The sequence below is a fragment of the Pongo pygmaeus genome, chromosome 1, assembly GCF_028885625.2.
Source record: "Pongo pygmaeus isolate AG05252 chromosome 1, NHGRI_mPonPyg2-v2.0_pri, whole genome shotgun sequence".
Taxonomy (NCBI): Eukaryota; Metazoa; Chordata; class Mammalia; order Primates; family Hominidae; genus Pongo; species Pongo pygmaeus.
This window is the reverse complement of record NC_072373.2, coordinates 79,912,286-79,934,848: the sequence shown is the minus strand read 5'-3', so window position 1 is coordinate 79,934,848 and position 22,563 is coordinate 79,912,286. Positions and strand designations below refer to the sequence as shown.

The 22,563-nt window shown below is 37.9% G+C and overlaps 1 protein-coding gene across 1 annotated transcript; it reads left to right on the top strand.

Moving 5' to 3' along the window:
* Positions 1–550: 550 nt before the first annotated feature.
* Positions 551–22,236, top strand: NTMT2 (N-terminal Xaa-Pro-Lys N-methyltransferase 2). The gene is given in 4 exon segments (XM_054454926.1): positions 551–704; positions 15,173–15,348; positions 20,797–21,046; positions 21,787–22,236. Coding segments are annotated over 4 exon segments (852 nt in total). The 3' UTR covers positions 22,059–22,236.
* The last annotated feature ends 327 nt before the right edge of the window (positions 22,237–22,563 follow it).

Sequence of the window (22,563 nt, the reverse complement as noted above, 5' to 3'; positions counted from 1 at the left end):
GGAGAAATTGTGCTGATGAAAGGAGCATGGGTGGCTAAGATGACTTTGAAGGGTCCTTGTAATTTGAGGATTCAGTGTTCTATGAGGAGTGATGGAAATCAGGGAACAAGATCTCTTGCAAAATATTCACAACTCTTTGAAATGGAAATTAGGCTATTCCAATTTAGAAATCAAATTAAGGCAAATATTCAGGGTGTTAGCAGTCTGTGCTCTTGCCTGTTTGAAGTGGTGGCTAAAGGAGAGAGGCGTGCTTTTTCCTGGATGAAGCAGGATCTCTCTCAGCCAGTTTTCATCCTTACTTAGCACCTGCTGGCTTGGAGTGGTGTCACCCAAGCAATCAGATGGGGGGATGTGCCAAGAGGCTGCCCTCCCCTCCCACTGTGTGCTGCCCCTCCTCCCCACACCCCATGACAGCCTGTCCTGATATAGATGGAGAGGGGACTGGTTTAAAATGACAGTCTCAAGTTCATTTAGAAAGAGAAGGCTAATTCAAAGAAACAGCAAGGCAAGCTTCCTTTCTCTGTAGGAATCATTATTATCCCCCTTTGTCATGGCCCACCTGGGTGCCCATTTTGCCTTTAGATCCCGCTGGCAGAAGACCGACGATGAACTCTGTAGACATAGCATGTCTTTTATCCTTCACAAAGCCATTCGCAATGACTTCTTTCAGAGCTATCTCTACCTGCTGGAAAAAATTCCCCTGGGTAAGTGAGTCAGAGCTACTAGATAAGAAACAAGAAATGACTGATGGGATTGCATGAGGTCATGGGGCTTCTAGAAGAGAATTTAAAACAAGGACACTTTTCAGACAAAAAAAACCCTCCACAACCAATGTCACTGGGCTGAAATGTTTCAGTGGAATTCTTTTATGGAGAATACAAAGATTAAGTGCCTAAAATAGACTCAGGACTTTATTTTGGGATTCCATGCACCCTCAGGCACTGTGATTTGCTTCTCTGGGTGTCTGTTGCGTGAGTATCAGGCTTGTAGAAACTCAGACATGTTTAATATTTACAAAAAATTGTTATTGGGCAAATTTGACAATTCAAAGATGAGAGTTTTAATGCATTAATGCATTGAGTAAGAATTAAAAAGAAAGACTAAATAATGATAGGTCAAAATGTGCTTGGGTTATGTATGCATGTTTCTGTGTCTGTGCTTGTGTACACACTTATAATCCTCTGCGGTCTTCTTGAATCACAAGAATAGTCAGAGAGCCTAAAAAAAGAAGATTTTAGCTTGGTTTTTGAATATTAAGAAGTCAGTAGTCTGTCTCCATTTTTGTTATCTCCTCTAGTTTTCAGAGAATTGGACAATAGAGCAACGAAAAGCTTATCTGGTTTGCCTACTCTACTTTTTTCAGCCTCTGTGAAAGTAGTTACTTCAGGGCACCCTAAACAGCACTGAAGAGGAACTAACTTACCATTAAAGAGTAAAGTACCCTCCTCCCTTTGATTTATATCTTCCCCCAATGAAAGCAAGAAGGCTATGTATCAGCCCAGTCTGTTTTCTTAAGGTCGTTTGAAAGCCCCATTGTGCACTTGATGTGGTCAGGGTTTCCAGCTGTCGAAGCAGCTACACAATTCTTTGTATTGCATTCAAGCAACCGAATGTTAGCAGCCTACCAAAACCTCTTTTTGTAAATCCATTTATGAGGGATCTTCAATTCTAACATACAAATACCTTCATCTCATATTTATATAACTTCCTTCTAAAACTTTTTATCATCTATGACTTTATTTGATTCTCATAGTCACACTATGAAATAGATAGGGTAAGTTATCATTATTTTTTTCCACCTATCTTCCCTCCTTCTTCCTTTCATTTTACTTTTTCAAAGGAGGGAAATAAAATTCAGAGATGATGATATTTAATCTAGATAGAGTAATATCAAAGCAAAGACCAAAGTCCAGGGCTTTTTTTTTGGTAGATCACACTGCCCATGAGTAATTCTTTTAGGACGTATAATACATCTCATCTATATCCAAAAGGAAAAAAAAAAGAGCAGTTTAATTGGAAGGTGATGATGTTCTAGTCACTTCATATACTGGCAAAGCATTGCTTTTCTGGAGACACTCTTCAGGCCATACCTCAATAAGCGTAGCTTGGTAGCCTTGGTTTTATTAGACTGGAGAAAGGTATCAATTACAACAGCTGAGAAGAGAGTCACTAACAGGCAGATGACTGTCAAACTTTAAAAATATTTACTAGAGAGAAAAAGAAGTCACCTTTGAAGGCAGCTGAAGATGAATTAAAAAGTTGAATACAATAGTCTCTTCTGAAAAGCAGATGAAAATTAATTTGGCACAAATGGACTATAATTTATATTTGGTCTCAATCCCTTTTTTTTGTCCAATAAAATCATTGTGATTTCGTGTTTTTCTCCTTTGTAAATATGCTAATGTTTTACCAATGATTTTCGACCTTTTAAAAAAACATTATTATCAAAAGGCAAAGTTTTTGACAAAATATTCCACTAACGCCCAATGTAAAATACAGGAAAAAGGGAAACTTTATTTTATTTTATTATTATTATACTTTAAGTTTTAGGGTATATGTGCACAATGTGTAGGTTAGTTACATATGTATACATGTGCCATGCTGGTGTGCTGTACCCATTAACAAGTCCTTTAGCTTTAGGTATATCTCCTGATGCTATCTCTCCCCCTTCCCCCACCCCACAACAGTCCCCAGAGTGTGATGTTCGAAAAAGGGAAACTTGTCTGCATAGGACTGGGGGCAGGGCCCTTTCCTTGGTCTATTCTCTTAGACTTACCACTGTCTCCTGAGGCACTCCTTTTTTTTTTTTTTTTTTTTTTTTTGAGGTGGAGTCTCACTCTGTCACCCAGGCTGGAGTGCAGTGGTGCGATCTCGGCTCACTGAAAGCTCCATCTCCCAGGTTCACTCCATTCTCCTGCCTCAGCCTCCTGAGTAGCTGGGACTACAGGCCCCCGCTACCATGCCCGGCTATTTTTTTTTTTTTTGTATTTTTAGTAGAGACGGGGTTTCACCGTGTTAGCCAGGATGGTCTCGATCTCCTGACCTAGTGATCCGCCCGTCCAGAGGCACTTCTCTAATACCTGTGGGGTTCCATAAACACAGTTTGAAAACCATTAGTCTATCCCAAGCCAACATTGCCTTCATTTTACTTATTTGCAGTTTTCCATAAATGGGCATTGCTTATTTTCTCGGACCCTGATGATTTGACCTGGACATTAGTTTGCCTGAGAGTCACAGAGCTAGCCTCATCCACAGTACCTCTTTGATGATAGAAGTGTAGGGCTATGTTAGTCAACATGGACTGGGATATGCTGCAATAACAAATTAACTCTGGAATCTTGATAGCTGAATACATAAAAAATATTTTTTTCTCTTGCTACATCATTTTCAACATGCATTATTGGAGTCATCAAGGGGAGGCTATATTCCACACAGGCATTCAGGGATCCAGGATGATAGAGGCTTTGCCAGCTGGAACATCACTAGTCACCAGGCAAGCAAATAGGGCAGCCAAAGTTTTGTCTACTATCTCTTAAAAACTTCAGCCCCAAAGGACATCTATTACATCTGCTTAGAATTCATTGTCCAGAACTACAAGAATGCTGGGCAATATGAAGGGAGCACATACATATTTGTTCACTAGAAAATGTTTCTGCCACAGGGAAAAATATTGTATTTTGGAGATAAAAATACCAGACAATGCTTATTTCTGATCAATTCAGTCATATTCAATGTAAGAGACATTTATGGAATTTCATTATTGTCAAAGAACTGTGCATTAGAAAGGATTCAAATATTAATAAGACAGTTTCCATTCCTCAGGATTTTATAATGTGACAATGGATGCAAATCTACAAATAACTATGTACTAATCCTTTTAACTAAGGGTGCAGGGAAATCAGGCTACTAGTTCTGTGAATACTCAGATTTTTTGCAGCTTTTTCCTCTAATGGCAGAAGCCAAATGTTCAGAAACGAATCTGCATGCAAGTCTTATCTGCCAGTGTGACTTTTATTCAATTAGAAGGCTTCCCTTAATCCTTGATTCACTCATTTAAACTTTGATTTTTGTCCCAGGAGATTATAACTTATATTTATGGAATGCAATTGCATGTATTAGTTCCCCTATTGGACTCTCATTCCCATGAGAGTAAAGACTCGCCTATTTTTTCCTCTTTTGTATCTATTCAGCATTTACCATGGTTCCCGGCACATAGGAAAAACACAAAAAATATTTGTTAAATGAATTAAATGGCCTCTTACTAATAATTAATTGTAGATCAGCAAAGTTCTGAATTTAAATTTTTGCACTGCTACTACTAGAAAACTAACCTCTGCAAGTTACTAAAGCCTCTGAGTATATTTTTTCTTAAAACTACAGCAGAGTTGATTGAAGGATTAAATGTTGGTATATATGTGAAATAGTCCTCCTCAGTAAATATTAGTTTCTTTATTTCCTTCCTCTGAGCCAGGCCTCTTTTAAAGTCACCACGTAGCTCTCTCTAGAACAGGCATTACCAAAAACGATAAACTTAATTCAAAATATGAGAGTTTTCAGGCTGCAGTGAGTATAATTATGTTTTTCAGTTTGGAAATAAAACTTAGCCAGAAGAGATGCTTCCTCTCCAGCTCTGCTGAGGTGTTTTAGACTCAGCTTCTTCTACTCTTGATAATTTCAAGCCTTCATAGAAATGAAAATAAAGCCCTTCTTTCAAAAAGGCTAGGAACTTCTCCTGTAGGGTCTGCACAGAAAGTTTGTTGTTTGGGGTAATTATATGGAAAGAACGGTGACTAACCAGACTCTTTGATCCCTTCTTTCCTTCCTTCCTCCCTCCAACTGCCTAGATTAGGCAGCCAGTCTCACTCCAGCACACTATGTGGTGACATTCAGTCATGGGGAAATTTGCTGGAACATCCTTGGCAAGCTTCAGAGATTCATGGAATAGCAAAGACATACATACTAAAAATCTCCAATGGAAGACTCAGCTATGCTGTTGAACATAACGGATCTTCAGAAAGAAGTCAGAACAAGCCTATCATTGTTCTCAGTGTTTTGCATATATTATCTCAGTTCATTTTTATAACATCTCTATTAGGTGTGCTGTTATTTTCCCCATATTATGTTTGAAGAACTGATACCTAGATGAGTTAAGTAACTTGCCAGAGATCTTGTGGTGGTGAGTGGAGTAGCAGGATTAGAACCCAGGTGATCTAACTCCATGATATTTTTTAAACTACTACATAATACAATGTAAATGAAAACTTAACTAATGTGGGCAGCAATATAAGTTTTACCATATTTTATGATTTAACAGGAATAGAGAACAAACAAAACCTATGAAGAGCATTCGCTTTCTGTTGAGATAATCAAGATAGGCAGGCCAGTAAATAGGTTTAAATAATCTAGTTATGCCAACCAAATTTCTGTTAGAAGCTTGGTGTGAACAAATTTTCCAAAAGTGGCTATTCATGAACAAATAGGAAATAGAACAGGAAAACAAGTCAGTGGAAATCTCCAGTGTGTATACCAGTGCTCAAAGGGCCCAACTGGAGATGTTGTCCCAACATCTCCATGTTTAGTAACAATCATTGAGGAATAACTTAACACTCAATGATTCTTCTAGTGCTATCCACATTTCTGAACACATAGAAGTCAATGAACATTCATTAATTATATTATTGAGCAAAAGTCTATTACTCCTAGACATTGTTAAAGGCTTAGCCCAACTTCATGTGTAGAACAATGGTTCTGTGTGGTTTAACAGAAAGACCAGAAGCTTTGCATTTGAATAGGCATGTGCTAGGACCTGGCTATGACATTTCTTTTCTATGTGATATGAAGTTACCAAGTCTCTCAGATTCTCTTGCTCATCTATAAAATGATGATTACAATTCTAGTCTTATATAATCATTGTGATAGTTAAAAGAGACAATGTGAAGAGGTGACTTGAAAGTACCTAGCATAATGCCTGGCACATAGGAGGTATCCTCTCTTGTGTTGGTCGCTTTTCAGAAGAATCAGTCTCTGAGGAGGAAATTAACTCTGGCTTTTAACTTTGATGGCAAAGACATAGATTGTTTAGCTACCCCTTTGCCATCAAAGTTAAAAGCCAGAGTTAATAACAACATTTCCTAAAAAGAACTTGGAACTTCCAGAATAAAACTCACCATACAGCTATTGGTATTTTAAAAATTTATTTCATTCCTGTGATAGGCATTGCTGCACAACTCGTTGTCCAATGATACATTTTCAAATGTTTATCATTACCTGTGCAATACAAATGCTGCAAGACCATTTTTCTCTTTCAAGCAATGAAGAAAATATAATTTTCTTTTTTATTTAGCAGATATATTTTTAGGTGCAGAGTATGAGAGGGATGATCTATAGGTTTTCTACTTAAATAGACCTAGGTTCAAGTCCCAGATATATCACTCTCTAGCTGCTTAACCTTGGGCAATTTAGTTAATCTCTTAATGCCTTGGTTTCTTCTTCTGTAGAATGGATATATAATGTTTATCTTACATATTCAGTTTGATATAAATGTTTTGCATAAGTATTACATATAAATATATTTGATCAATTAGTTACTATTTTTTAATTATTTGAGTATGCCTAATTGGGAGGACAGGTATTTCATAAATGATACCAAAGTTATGACTTATGTGTGCTTATGTCAGTTAATCCCTATAACCATTCAGCTCTTTCTTGTACCCACATATTATTTAAAGAACAAAAAGCTAGCTTTTATTCAATGAACATTCAAAGAAGACCCATCAAGAAGTTAGCATAACATTAAGTGCTAGGTTTACAAAAAAATAAGATATAGCCTTATCCTGAAGAGTTTAGTGTAGGAGAGAGACCTACACAAATGCTTTTTAAAAATGTGGTATTAAAGTGATAGAGACCACTATACAATTCTACAGAGGTGCAAAGGAAGCATGGGGACTGCTGAGTCAAATCTCATCATGAAAAATCTGTCTTCAGTATCTCCACTTGACTTCTGGCCTTCTCAGATCTGATAGTAGGTCAGATAGAGAGTTCAAGAAAGAATAGAGGTAGAAGGGCACTCAGCAAGTAGGTAGGGGATAGATCTCTTGCTGAATTTGAGAAAGCAGATTGTCTTTCCCCAATTTAGAAGCAGGAAACACTAAACTAGCCCCCAGTTGAAAAGAAAAAAATCCCACACAACTTTCAGAATAGGCAGTGCCCTATTTTAGAGATAAGAAACATCAGATACCTAAAGCCTATAGGGAGCAAATAAAACCTAGAGGGTTCCTCTGGGCAATTCAGAGACTTGGTAATGACAGCTTTCTAGTATCCTGGCACATTTAAACCTTGGATTTCACCTGAAACACTGATAAATCCCCCCCACCACCATTGTTGATGAAAAATATAATGAGGAGGGTAATATTTATTGAGCTTCTACTCTAAACCAAACACCATACTAGATGTTTTCACATGCATTATCTCATTTAATAATCTCAACAAGTTGTACGATAGATTTTGATATATTTGGGATATTTGTCTCACCCAAATCTCATGTTGAAATGTAATCCCCAATGTTGGAGGTGGGGCCAGGTAGGAGGTGTTTGGGTCATGAAGATGGATCCCTCATGCCTTGGTGCTGTCCTTAAAATAATGAGTGAGTTCTCGTGAGAGCTGGTTGTTTAAAATTGTGTGGCACTTCACCCCACCTTTTACTCCCACTCTTGCCATGTGATGTGCTTGTTCTTGCTTCACTTTTAGCTATGAGTAAAAGCTCCCTAAGGCCTCCCCAGAAGCTGAGCAGATGCCAGTGCCATGCTTCTTTTACAGCCTGCAGAACTATTAGTCAATTAAACCTCTTTGTTTTATAAATTAAGCAGTCTTAGGTATTTCTTTATAGCAATGCAAGAATGGTCTAACATAGACAATTGGTACTGATGAGTAGAGTGTTGCTCCTGAAATGCCTGACATGTGGAAGCATCTGATACTTGAAAATGTGGAATTGACTTTGGAACTGGGTAATGGGAAGAGGTTGGAAGAATTTGGAAGGCTCAGAAGACAAGATGATGAGGAAAAGTTTGGAACTTCTTAGAGTTGTTAAATCATTGTGATCAAAATGCTGATAGTGACATGGACAGTGAGGCCAGATTGCTGAGATCTCAGATGGAAATAAGAAACTTATTGGGAGGTGGAGCAAAGGTCACCCTTGTTATGCTTTAGCAAAGAGCTTAGTTGCATTGTATCCATGACCTAGGGATCTCTGGAAGATTGAACTTAAGAGTGATGACTTAGCATATCTGGCGGAAGAAATTTCTAAACAGCAAAACATGCAAGATGTGGCCTGCCTGCTTCTAACAGCTTAACCAAAATTTGGAAGCAAGAAATGACTTAAAGTTGGAAGTTACATTTAAAGGTGAAGCACAGCATAAAAGTTGAAAATTTGCAGCCTAGCCATGTGGCAAAGAAAGCTTTTTCAGAGTAAGAATTAAAGCAGATTGTGGAACAACCACTTGCTAGAGAGATTTGCATGACTAAAAGTGAGCCACGTGCTAATAGCCAAGATGATGGGGAAAAGGTCTGGAAGGCATTTCAGAGATCTAAGAGACAGCCCCTCTCATCACAGACCCAGTAGTGTAGGAAAACTGGTTTCAGGGGACCAGGCCCAGGGCCCTGCTACCCTGTGTAGCCTCAGAGCACTGTTCTCCATATCCCACTCCAGCTCCGGCTGTGGCTCAAAGGGGCCCAAGTACAGCTGAGACATCTGCTCTGAAGGGCAGAAGTTGTAAGCCTGTTGGCTTCCACATGGTGTTAAGCCTGTGGGTGCAAAGAGTGCAAGAGTGGTGGAGGCTGCCAAGCCTCTGGATTTCAGAGGATGTATGGGCAGTCCTGGGCACTCAAGCAGAAGCCTGTTGCAAAAGTGGAGCCCCCACACTGAGATAACCTTTACTAGTGTGGAGGAGAAATGTGGGGTTGGAAGTCCCACACAGAGTCCCCACTGGGGGCACTGCCTAGTGGAGCTATCAGAAGGGGGTCAACTGCCTCCAGACCTGAGAATGGCAGACCCACCTACAGTTTAAAACCTCAGTATGGACTAGCCCAGGAGGGGAGCTGCCTAAGACCTTGGAAGCCCACACCTCAGTGTGCCCAAATGAGGGGCATGGAGTCAAGGATTATTTTGGAGCTTTAAGATTTAAGGACTGCCCTGCTGGCTGGGGTTCAAGCTCGTGAGGGACTTTTAACCCCTTTCCTTTGGCCTATTTCTCCCTTTTGGAATGGAATGGGAATGTTTACCCAATACCTGTATCCCCATTGTATCATGGAAGTAAATAACTTGTTTTGATTTTATGGGGCTGTAGGTGGAGGAACTCATCTCCAGATGAGACTTGCGACTTGAGACTTGGGACTTCTGAGTTAATGCTGGAATGAGTTAAGACTTTGGGGGACTATTGAGAAGGGAATTTGAAACGTGAGAAGGACAAGAGATTTGGAGGGCCAGGGCAGGATCATATGGTTTGGATATTTGTCCCATCCAAATCTCATGTTAAAATATAATCCCCAATGTTAGAAGTAGGGCCTGGTGGGAGGTGTTTGGGTCATAGGGATAAGTCCCTCATGGCTTGGTGCTGTCCTGTGAGTGAGTTCTTATGAGATCTGGTTGTTTAAAAGTGTGTGACACCCCACCCCTCCCCTTGCTCCTGCTCTGCCATGTGACATGCCTGCTCTGGCTTCACTTTCTGCCATGAGTAAAAACTCCCTAAGACCTCCTCAGAAGCTTAGCAGATGCCAGCACCATGCTTCTTGTACAGTCTGCAGAACCGTAAGCCAATTAAACACCTCTTTTCTTTATAAATTACTCAGTCTCAGGTGTTTCTTTATAGTAACACAAGAACAGCCTAACACAGGTATCATTACCTCTTTATAGAGGAAGAAGCTGAGGCTAACAATAACAATAGCTGAGGCTATTCAAGGTCATAAAACTAATTAGTGTCAGAGCTGGCAAACAAATCCAGGGATGTCTTACTCCAACTTTTTCCTTCCTCTCTCTTTTTCTTTTTCTTTCTTCCCTCTCTTCCCTCCTTCCTTCCTTTTTTCCTATTTTACCATTACTTCTTTAATGGCTAAATTGAGAAGTACTCATCTGCAAATCTCTTTTATGGAAGGTCTTACTTTTCATAGGGGCATCTCCTAATTGGGCTTTTTTTTTTTTTTCTGTTACAAAGGGCTAATTTGATCAAATATTATCAGACTCAACTCATTTCAAAATTAGTGTCTAAACCTAGCTTATATATCTTCTGAAGAATTTTAGATCACTTTTTAATTGACAAACAGTTCTAATAGCTGGAATAAAGAGGCATTTTAAAAGAGCTATATTCAACCACTTGAAAAAAGAAGAAAGAAAAGAGGATACTCAGCAGACATAAGCACTTAGCTATCAACAAAATTTCCTGTTTGTCAGAAAGTCTTCATTTTATTGCCAACTTGGATAATATTGTCTTGACTTGTTGTCCCTATCTCTGATACTGGATCAATATTTCCTTTCAGGTCTAGATTAAGATTTTGAGTGAGTATTCTGTTTTTCTCCATATTTTTATATTGAAAGACAGCAAAAGTCATCAAATGGCACATTGCCTCAAGGTAAACTTACTTATTTGCTTCTTAGAGTCAGAAGTTGAGACCTTAAGCCACAAAATTGTTTTGCTACCTGCAAAAGATTTTCTCAAGGAGGCATTTGAAAATTCTGAGTTTTATCCAGATAATTCATGCCATGTGACATTTCTTTCCTGCTCATTTTTTGCTAACCCAAGTAAAAAGTATCCTTCATGGTTAAGGTCTTATGGAATCTTCTTGCTGCTACTTGCAGGCATCTGCTGCGTACCCAAGGCATTTTTTGGTACTATTCTTTGGACATGCAGCTGTATGACTTAACTCCTCCATGCTAGGGTGCAATCTCCATGAGAGAGATTGAGCTTTATGTTTATTTCCTGAATGTTGTATTGGGGCTTAATAACTGAATCATGAATGAACTGTCTTTCAATGTAAACTCTCTTGGATATTAACCTTTCCTAGAAATTTCATCTTTATTCTCCTCAGAGTAAACAAACTTGTATTCTATTTTTCTTTTCACCACAAGTAAACAGTGGAAGGTCCTTGGGAATTCAACTAATAATGTAGATCAATAAATAAATACTACATTAAATAAAAAACAAATAGTGTCTAGTTTTTGTCTTGAACTACCCCAAGTTTTACAGAGACATTGCAATTCTTTAATTTGCCAGTATATATATTTCTATAGTAAAAAGCCATGTGCTGGTGACTGATTTACTTATCTGAGTCAATATGCACAATTGCAGAAGCTTACAGGAGGGGAGAACCTGGGGCCGAACATGACACCTCATATATCTTTTTTTTTTTTTTTAGTGAAATGCTGCTGTCAATTAGGTGAAAATGAGAACTCAAGCCTATAACCATAAAAGCCCACCTATTGAGTATGATGCCTGCTGAGATTGGCATTCACTTATGATCTAAATGTTGCTGGCATAATGGAACATTCCTATTTCTAGATTAAGGGTTTTAATAGACTGCACAAACCAGTTGACTTAAGCAGGTGATGATGAGTGTGGCTGCTTTGCTGCTTTGGTTGGATCAAGAGAGCCCTGGGCTATGGCTTGCCAATAATCCTAGAGTAGCATCCAACCCTGGTCAGCCTCTGTGAGCTGTGAGTTCCTAGCCTGATTTTCTGAGACATCCAGAAGAATTTGGAACAGTAATATTATTGGTGATGCCTGGTTTTTGTCATCCCTGTTGAATTTATAAGCACTTATTAAGTCACTTGCTGTGTATGCAACACTTTACCAAGTGCTAGGGAAGGGAGATTGGTGTTGGTCCATAGTTCTCAATGTTTTTGAACATAAGGACCATCCTTTTAATGTATTTTCTCAATCAGTGGCTAATTTGTGTATAAAATAGCAAAAAAGCTTCTATGTATTTATTTAAACTTTTAAAAGATTTGTATTTTTGAAATAATAATCTATGTATAATAGTTAATGTGTATGGAGGATATAAATAATGTTGGTGGCCTCCAGAAAATGATGTACTACATAGAAACTGATTCTTGTTCTCGTTATCCCTTTCAGCAAATTCATGGTGATTCAGGGTACAAACACTGGCTCCAGTGTCTCCAAGTTGGAAAATGCTGATGTAACTCCATAGATGGAACATAGTCATAGTAATACAAGTAGTGTTTTTTGGATTTTTAACTTTCAGAATCAAAATTTGGAATTATGTAATTGTTCAATTCTGAACACTATCCAATGTCTCAGTCTTGGGGTTATCTGACGAAAAATGCTCTTAGTTAAAGTGAAATAGGTATTTTTCTCTTTGATTTCTTCTGCTCAAATTTATGTCACATTTTGGCTTGTTTCATTCCCTGATCATAACATTTTGAACCATTGTATATTTTTCTTGGAGCTTTCAATTATCTTTTATTTTTGGTGGTTTAGATTAAAAGTATGTCCTCCTTAGAATATTTCTAATATCTCCTTGCTTCTTGCCTACTCCATTGCCTTGGATCTAGCTTATTCTACTTAAAGATATTATTTTTGAAGTCTATATTTTGTATTGTAATATAAACTAATTTCTTTCCAGATCTGATACATATCTGTCATTTTGGGATTTCTTTTCATTGGATTCCTGGTTAATTACATCATCTTTCCTCATGCATCTTCTCTTGATTGTAATCCTCATTGGGCTGGAATATAGCTTCAAGAAACTTCTGAAGAATGAATCTATAGGAGGTAAATATTCTTTGATAATTTGACTGGATATTAAGTTTAGTTTCCAAAAATTTGATCTTAGAATATTGGTGGCACTGTGCCATTGTTTTCTAGTGTTTCTGATGAGATCTGTGATATAAGCCTGATTCTAGTCTTTTGAACATAGAGTTGCCAAATAAAATACATGATGCCAGCTAAGTTTAATTTTAACATAATCAACAAATAATTTTTAGTGTGAGTATTTACCCTGGAATGTGCAATATTTCAGGCATACTCATACCAATAAGTTATTCATTATTTGTCTGAAGTTCAAATCTGTGTGTTGTGTATTTCTTTTTTCCCTAAATCTGGCAACCCTATTTGAAGGTCAACCACTCTTCCTTCTCTAAATGACTTTTATATCTTCTTACTACTCTTTCTGTTTTGAAATTTCTTAAAGATGTGCTCAAATGTGGCTTTAAAAAAAAAATCTATGCACCTCAGCACTTTGTTAGATCTTACAATCTCTTTCAGCTTCAGGGAATTTTCTTCTGTTACTTTCTTTAATAATTTTCTTCCCTTCATTTTATTAGTTTTCTAGAATTCTAATTAGCTTGATCTTGGGCCTTCTGAATTGCTTATATAAGTCTAGTCTTCTTATTTCTGTTTTGCATATCTATCTTTTTGTTGTATGTCCTGGAAATTTACTCAACTTTATATCTTAAAGTTTTTGGTTATCAAAACTTTAATTTCTAAGAATTCTTTATTTTTCTTTTAATTATAATTTTCTTGGAATCTTATCTTTAAGATTCCAAGAACAGGATGTGCCTGTTCTCATATCTCTTCAAAGATTAATGAGTTTTTCATTTTGTTTTGGCTTAAATTCTCATCCATTTCCTGAATTATTTTTGTTTTCTTTGAGGTCAATTCTGACTATTTGTCTCAATCTTTGTTTTTCAGGCATCTCATGTGTTTGGAGATCATTTATCCACATTTAGAAACAAAAAACAAGGTAAATAATTCTAGGCAATAGATAAGGTTTCTTTTGTTTTGTACTTGTCCCCTAAGTAGAGAGGAAGACAAAAAGCCCTACATGTGCAGGTAGATTTTACCAGACTCTGATGAGTGGGAGTAAGTGACAGTACTTGGAGACTTCTATATGTGAAAATGAGTAGTGTTCTAACATTTTAATGCTAACTGGTCTAGCTCTTCCTAGGCAATTTGTCTATTTATTCTTTTTTAAGACAACAGACACATTTTCCCTTTCTAGGATTACAGCTCTGCTGTCTGCTGCTTTTAGGAGGGTGCACTTGTCCTCTTACCTGGTTGTTCTCTGGACAGAGTTTTGATTTATGCTCTGTTTTTTTTTTTTTTTTTTGGCTTCCATTCTCATTTGTACATTTGCCTTCCTGTTGATTCTAAGTCTGGAATGTAGTTTACTCTTGCAAATATTTTGGCCTGCAAATTCTTTAGCTTTGTTCCATCTGCTTTTTATTGTCCAGAAATTTATTGGAATCATGAATCCGTCAGTGATACCCTCTCATTTTCCTCACTATTATGGGTTTAGTGTTTTAAGATAATTCTTAGGGAATATTGGGAGGGAGAGAAGACAAATGCATGTACTCAGCCTATAATCTTGAACCAGAAGTTCCATCCTTTAATCTACTATCTATCATTTTATCATGAATGTCTTATGATGAAAATATTTTATATCTGCATGGGTGAATTTTAGTACACTTACATGTACTCTCATTTATTCCTCAGAAGTTGGAACACATATTTTTCTTATACATTTTTGAAAATAATGAATGACAAAGTATATGTGAATGTGCCTGGCACACTACCTAGGACAGAATGGCTGCACAATAAATATTATGTCTCCTTTATTATTTTATTTTCACAATGTAGAGTTCAAGCACATTTCTGTAATATTGGTATGAAGACATATTTGGATATGTGTTGCTTGAAAAAGATAAAAAAACTGTTACCCCTACCTTGCGATTAGAAGTAATTTTTTCATTAAACTTTATTATAAGCTTAATGAGAAAATTCTCAGAAAACATTTGGAACTCAGAGATAAAACTCACTGCAAAATTGATGACATTCTTTACATTATTGTAGCTAACACTGTTAAAAATTTTAATACAGTGATATAGCTATGAGTTTATTCAACTATAGAGTTATTAAGTCATGAAAATGCCACATGATTATAATCCATAGATGCGATCTCTGAAGATCAGAGGAGTTAAGACGTTTTCCCAGCATTACATAGCACGTAAACCATGGAGCCAAAACTCAAACCCAAATCTTTTGACTTCAAACCAGTGCTCTTTTTTCCACAGCACAGATTCACAGGCTTTTAAAAGGAAATGCAATGCATAAAGCTGAGCTTTTTTTAATCTTATTAATAACTATTAATAATGTTTCATTTGCAGTGAAATTGTATGCTTTAACAAGCCAAGTCATCAATGGCAAGATGCAGTTCTATGCCAGAGCTAAACTTTTCTAGCAAGAAGTACCAGCCACAGAAGAGGGTATGATGGGAAATTTCATTGAACTGTCCAGCCCAGACATCCAGGCCTCTCAGAAATTTCTTAGGAAATTTGTTGGGGTGAGTTATTCAACTGCACCTTGATGAGAAGGCAAAGTCCTTGCAAATATTGAGCTCGCATGCCTCTGTGTTGTTATTGAAGTCACGACTAAGCCATATGACCCAGCCAAGAGTTCTGCCGCCTGCAAGCCTATTTTAAGATGTTCAGAAAGGATGAGCCATTTTTGATATGATAAATATAATAACATTGGTTTATCCTCCCACTTGGCATTTCACTCTCCTATCGCCAACTAATCTTACATGCTTCAGAGGAAGGTGAATTAGCAGTGTTGATATAAAATTTGGGAATAAAGAAGACATCTCTTTTAGAGTCTCATAAACATTTCATACCCAAATGATTGATGACAGATCATGCCTTTTGGGATCTTGGGTTGACTTATTGATTCCCTGTAATAAAAATGAGATGTTGGCCTGGCTAACACAGTCAAACCCCGTCTCTACTAAAAATACAAAAAATTAGCTGGGCGTGGTGGTGGGCGCCTGTAGTCCCAGCTACTTGGGAGGCTGAGGCAGGAGAATGGCGTGAACCTGGGAGGCACAGCTTGCAATGAGCCGAGATTGCGCCACTGCACTCCAGCCTGGGCGACAGAGCGAGACTCCATCTAAAAAAAAAAAAAATGTTAGAAGGAAATACATGATTATATTCTGTTTAAAAACAATGAAGGTAGAATATTTTTATACTATTTTATACATAGTTTTGATTTTACTTTGAAAGATTGGTATCCTTTTTTAGTCCTGCATTGGGTCAACCCCTATTACTTCCTTACCGTCATGTCATATGAAGACAGACAGTATATTGTAGGGGTCAAAATTTTGGGCTTTATGTCTATCATGGTTCTTCTGCTTAATGTATAAGCAACTTTGAGCTTGTTACTTAAATGCACCAAGTGTCAGTTTTCTCTCTTGTGACTAGGGCATGACAATAGAAGCTACTTCACAGGATAATGTGGAGATCAAACAAGATAATACATGTCAGGTACCTGCTTTAGTGCACAAAATTAGTACCCAATAAATCTAATTTATTGCTATTACTACTACTAACAGGCTTTCATATAATGTATTCATTGTATTTTAAGGAACTTCATTTAGTTGTTAGAAAAGACTTAATCCCCAAGAAAGGCTGGGTGTGGTGGCTCATGCCTGTAATCCCAGCACTTTGTGAGGCTGAGGTGGGTGAATCACGAGGTCAGAGTTCGACACCAGCCCGGCCAATATGGTGAAACCCTGTCTCTACTAAAAATACAAAAATTAGCCGGGCGTGGTGTTGCGCGCCTGTAGTCCCAGCTACTGGGGAGGCTGAGGCAGAAGAATCGCTTGAACCCAGGAGGCGGAGGTTGCAGTGAGCTGGGATCGTGCCACTGCATTCCAGCCTGAGTGGCACAGCGAGACTCCGTCTCAAAAAAACAAACAAACAAACAAAACAACAAACAAAACAAAGCAACAACAGAAAAGACTTAACCCCCAAGATAAAGCTGCTGTTAGTTCTATTAAAGATGCACAGTTCTAATCGGTAACACGTTTTGTTCCAATACATTACAAAGTCATTGGTTTGAGATTTGGTGCCCATTTTATTCTGATAAAGGAAACATAAACATTAGGCCGTGGGGTTAGGCCATCAACCGATGTAGTAGCAAAACATTAATATCTCTAGTGTTGAGGTGAGGTTCACTTCAAATCCAATCTTCCCGGAGCAACCAGTGTGTGAGTCCAGAGCCTGACAGTAGATAAAAATGTGATCAGGATGATGTATTTACTGGGGCCAAAGTGTCTGGACATCAGCTTCAGCCATAAAAGACTAGAGAGTCTAGGGATGAAGACCGTGGATATTTATAGGTTAGGTTAACTTGGAGTATTTCTAAATCAGTGCTGCTGACTGGTTTCACTGAATGCTGGTTCTGAAAGAGTCAATCTGCTAAGCACTTTAGAAGCGTTGTCTCATTTACTCTTCATGCCAATTCTTGGAGGTAAGTGCTATTATTAGCTCTGTTTTTATAGTTGTGGAAACTGAGGCTTGAAGAGGTTAAATAAGTCGTCAAGATTACATAGCTGGTAAAAGACAGAACGGCGAATTAAGCCCAGCCAGGTCTGCCTAACACCAAACTCTCTGCTCTTAACCATGACATATTTTTTCCATTTGTCTCATGAAACTGAAAAATCCCTGCTTTATTTATTTATTTATTTATTTATTCATTTACTTTTTTGGTGGACCATAGAACTCGACTCTCCTCCAGTCTGGCTGAAAGCAATCCCTCCTGCTTGCCTCGTGGTGAGGCCGACTTTGATCCCAAAGTATTTCAGAAGCTTAGTTAGTAATCCAGCTGTCTTGTCACTCCGTGTGGAATGCCAAGCTGACCACAGGGATGCTGGTCAGACAGAGCCCATAAGCACGCCCACAGACCTGGGAAAGGAAACAGTCTTGCGCTAGCATATTTATGTTGGAAAAGAGGCAGCCTGCTCCTTTGAAACAAATATAAGGAGTCCTTCTTAGTACACAAGGCTCATTGTAAAGCTGTGACTTCTAAGTACAAATGCAGTCCTTTTTAAGGACTGATATTTTGGTACTTTGACCTTCATACTGTAATCTACTAGATTAGTATTCAGGTCAAGATACAAACAGTTAGGGAATATGAGTATCTGACACGACTTATTCTTGTGTCAACTGTGAAAAGAAGATTGTTTAATTTAAAGTTTTGTTTTCCTTTCAACACTTAATGACATGAGACAGTGGGAAAAGGTGTTTAAACTAGTTGCAAATGTATTTACTTTAGCAAATAAACAAATGATACCAAGATGATGTCAATGCCATAGTTGATAACTTTCCTGTTTTAGCTTTCTAGTGGGAGAAAGTAGTAATTCATAAAAAGCAATCAGTATTTTTTGATAGTATTTATTTTTTGACATTTCTCAGAGATTGGATAGCTAAAAAATCTGGGTCTACTAACTTGTTATATTTTATAGTTTTTATACAGTGACATGAGGTCCTTTCATTTTAGTTTTTTAACTCCACTGGATAAACCTAAAATAATGTTCTTCAAAACAAAATACATAGGCAGAATCAAAACTAAACTGAAATTCCTAATAGTGTTTTACTAGTTTATATGGATTCATAAGTATAAACATGGCATAATAAATGAAAATCAAAATAACGAAATGGGCTCACACCTGTAATCCCATCACTTTGGGAGGCTGAGGTGGGTGGATCACCTGAGGTCAGGAGTTCCAGACCAGGCTGGCCAACATGGTAAAACCCCATTTCTACTAAAAATACAAAAATCAGTGGTGTGTGATAGTGCACACCTGTAATCTGAGCTACTCAGAATGCTGAGACAGGAGAATCACTTGAACCCGGGAGGTGGAGGTTGCAGTGAGCTGAGATCGTGCCACTGCACTCCAGGCTGGGTGACAGAGTGAGACTCTATCTCAAAAAAAAAAAAAAAAAAAAAGACCGTCTTGTTTTGAAATCACACATTGCATGTGGTTCTAGACATATACATTCAAGGGCATCAGATTTCAATAAAATCACAGTTTCAGGCAGCCATGGTGTCCAATAAAGTTCATGGTGCTTTATTGTTCCAGGATTCTACTTCTGAAACCACTTACTACACTAATGGGAGCAGCATGACCAATAGAGGCTTTTAAGGCCAAGTAATAATAAGAAAAATTTGAAATGAGACTCTCTTATTGAGCATACACATTTTTAGTAAAGTCATTTCTAATAATGACATAATTTCTCCATATACTGCCCATCTTTTTGTTATGAATTTACTTAGAAGATGCTTCTTTCACAGCATTCATGCCTAGGCCTTTTTCTGAATTAGTTTAGTCTAAATTATATTTGAATGTGACATGTGGCATAGTGTAAGTAAAAATGGCAAACACATGGCAGTATATTACCACTTCCCCTTCTCATGCTTGAGGCAGACATCACTAATCAATCATAGATCTCTTTTCTGCTGAGTCTAAATGAAGCCTTATAATTCTTTTTTAACATAGAATTAGACAGATATTACCAAGGGAATCACAGGTGACATCCCTAATGTAGAACTGTCTTTGGATTCAGACCGTTCCTGTTCGAATTCTAATTCTGCCATTAGCTATGAAATATTAGAAATCTGAGTTTTCTCATCTCCAAAATGAGGATAATAATCTATATTGTGGAGTTTTCTTATTATAATTACTATAGCTAAGAGCTTGCTGTGTAAAAATAATATTTGTGGCTATTATTATTCCATTTGGAAAGAAGTTACAATTCCTCCACTTTTTGTTCTTCATTGTACTTTTCTAGCATAACGAAGGCCATTTGGGTGGACTGGAAAGCTGCTTTTCTGATGTTTCCCTCTGTTTGTATTTTACCTTTGATCCTTAGCCAATTTTTTTTTTTTTATTCTTAGTTCCTGAGAAATCAAGAGTAGGCTTTTCCCTTAAGATCTTGATTGGCAACTTCAAGTATCTTGTTACTATAATTTCTAGCACAAAACCGCTTCAGCGGCCATCCCAATTACGACCAAATAATTTAGACCAGCTGAATCTTCATAAATCAGAAAAGTTTTTTAAATTTTACGGAAGCAAGTTTGAGAAAGTTTGCATAGGCTGATTTCTCCCTATCTCCACCACCTTGCCATCCCCTCACTCCCAGTTAATTTAATGCACAGACCTACTTAAAAAATAGTTTTAGAGTTTTATGCCCAATAAATCATGTCGTTTCTGGTACCAAAAAAACCCAGAAAACAATGTTTAGCACTAAAAGACACAAGGAAACTTTGCCGAAACTACCCTTTATCCATGTGAACTTGCTGTGTGCCATCAGGGCTGTATTTGCAATAAAATTCTGGCCTGAGAATGGAACAGTTAGCATTGTTCACCTCAGGTTCTCAAACTTACCATCCACCTAAGAGGAGTAGATAATTCAGAGCCTTCAAAATTTGCCTAGAAAAGATAAAATTCAAGTATTCCAAACTGAAATGTTTCCATTGAATGAATCTTTAATTTTAAAACTCAGAAAGGTTCTCACTATTTTGTTCTTTTTTGCTTACAAGGCAATAATCTGTAGTGTAGAACCATTTACCTGTGGATTTGTCTCAAATTTAGTCATTAAAGTTTTATCTTCATAGGGCTAGCAATGGCTCATTTTTTTTTTTGGAGAAAATTACCAAGTGTTTAAACCTAAGATATTATTTTTTTAAATCTCATTTATAATTCTTTTTTTTGGATAAATAAAGCAGGACTAGAAATGTTTAGATATTTTTTGAAAAGATAATTGTATATCTTGATTGTGGTAGTAGGTGCATGGCTATATACATTTGTCCAAAATCATCAAATTGTACACAAGAAATGGTACATTTCATTTCGTAAAATTTACCTAATAAAGTTGATTTAAAGACGTAACTAGGGTGTGCAGTTTTCAAGGATGGGTCTCTGTACTTGAAATATCAAGGTGCCTTTCTGCAGGGGCCTGGGAGAGCTGGAACAGACTGCGCCTTGGACTGCGGCTCTGGGATAGGAAGGGTCAGCAAACACGTCTTATTGCCTGTTTTCAACAGTGTGGAGCTGGTGGATATGATGGAATCCTTTCTCCTTGAAGCCCAGAACTACCTGCAGGTCAAAGGTGACAAAGTAGAAAGCTACCACTGCTATAGCCTGCAGGAATTCACACCCCCCTTCAGGAGATATGGTGTCATCTGGATTCAGTGGGTCTCTGGTTAGTCCTGCATGACTTTGCCTCTGCTTTTTTCCCCTTCTCAGCCAGAGAAGACAGTCCTTGGGGCTAATGAGGGCACCAGGGAAGAGTTAGCTGTAGTACTTCAAGCAGTTAGCTAGCCTTAGGTGTCATGTGAACTCCCACAAAACTCTGATCCTCCATATTTCTCCCTTGACATTTTCTGTACAATAAATTTACATTTCTTGGAGGATTTATGTTGGTTCTCGAACCAACCTAAATGGAGCAAGTGCCTTTGTACCAACCTAAATCCTCGAAGAAATGTAAATACTTGAAAAAATTTCAAAAGTGCAGTCAAAAAGGTTAATCCCCATTTATTGGCAGAACCAGACATTCTTAGATTTAAATCCCCAGGATATGAGACAGCAGTGAATTTGATTTTGGGGGGTGTGTGTGTGTGACACAAAGAAGTGGTAATAGAGGGGTTCTCCAGGGGACATGGAGGGACTTGTGGGGTAGATAATAATTTATCTCATGCCTATGAGGTCGACAGGCTAGGTAGGATAATATATTTTATAGACAGGGGACAGAGCCTTCTCTAAGAGGATATGTGTCCTCTTATCTAAATTTTCAAAGCCTCCTGTAACTAAATGAGGCTATTAAATAATTCATGAATGAGTGAACAAATGGTCTCCCAATTCTTAGCCATGTTCTTCCCTACTCACCTTCTATCCTCCCCACCATTTCATCCTGTTCCCCCATCCACTTGGTCCCCCTTGTAGGGCACCTGACTGATAAGGACCTTCTTGCATTTCTTTCCCGGTGCCGAGATGGCCTGAAAGAAAATGGCATCATCATATTGAAGGACAATGTGGCCCGGGAGGGCTGTATCCTCGATCTCTCTGACAGCAGTGTGACTCGGGACATGGACATCCTCCGGAGTCTAATAAGGAAGAGTGGGCTGGTGGTGCTGGGCCAGGAGAAGCAGGATGGCTTCCCAGAGCAGTGCATCCCTGTGTGGATGTTCGCACTGCACAGTGACAGACACTCCTGAAAAAGCTGTGGGAATGAATGACCGGACTGGGCAGTGGTGCTTTGGGATGGAGTTGCTATCCTTCCAGGTGCCCCTTGTAATGCAGATAGGGATGGCAAGAAAAGGGATACAACATATGTCTGCAAATTATTTGTGATATAATATGTACATGTTTTCAGTGATTATATAATGCACACACTCTGATGAGACACACAAATTCTGTGGATTTTCTGAAAAAAAAATGGAGTGAAATATCAGGAAACGTGCTTTAAATCTGTTTGTATGTATCTAAACTGTGCAAGCGTGCATGAAAACAGAAGGCATAAAGGACAGCTGGCCTGCATCAATATTTGTAAAAATTGTCTTTCACAACATCCTAGGCAAAAATAGTGTTTGTTTTTTTGTTTTGTTTTGTTTTTCCATCACAAGATGAAATCAGCATTCTGTGCATCAAGGAAAACAAATAATTTAGCTTTGGGGGTTGTTCAAATAAAGCATTTGTTTACTCAAACAAAAAAAAAAAAAA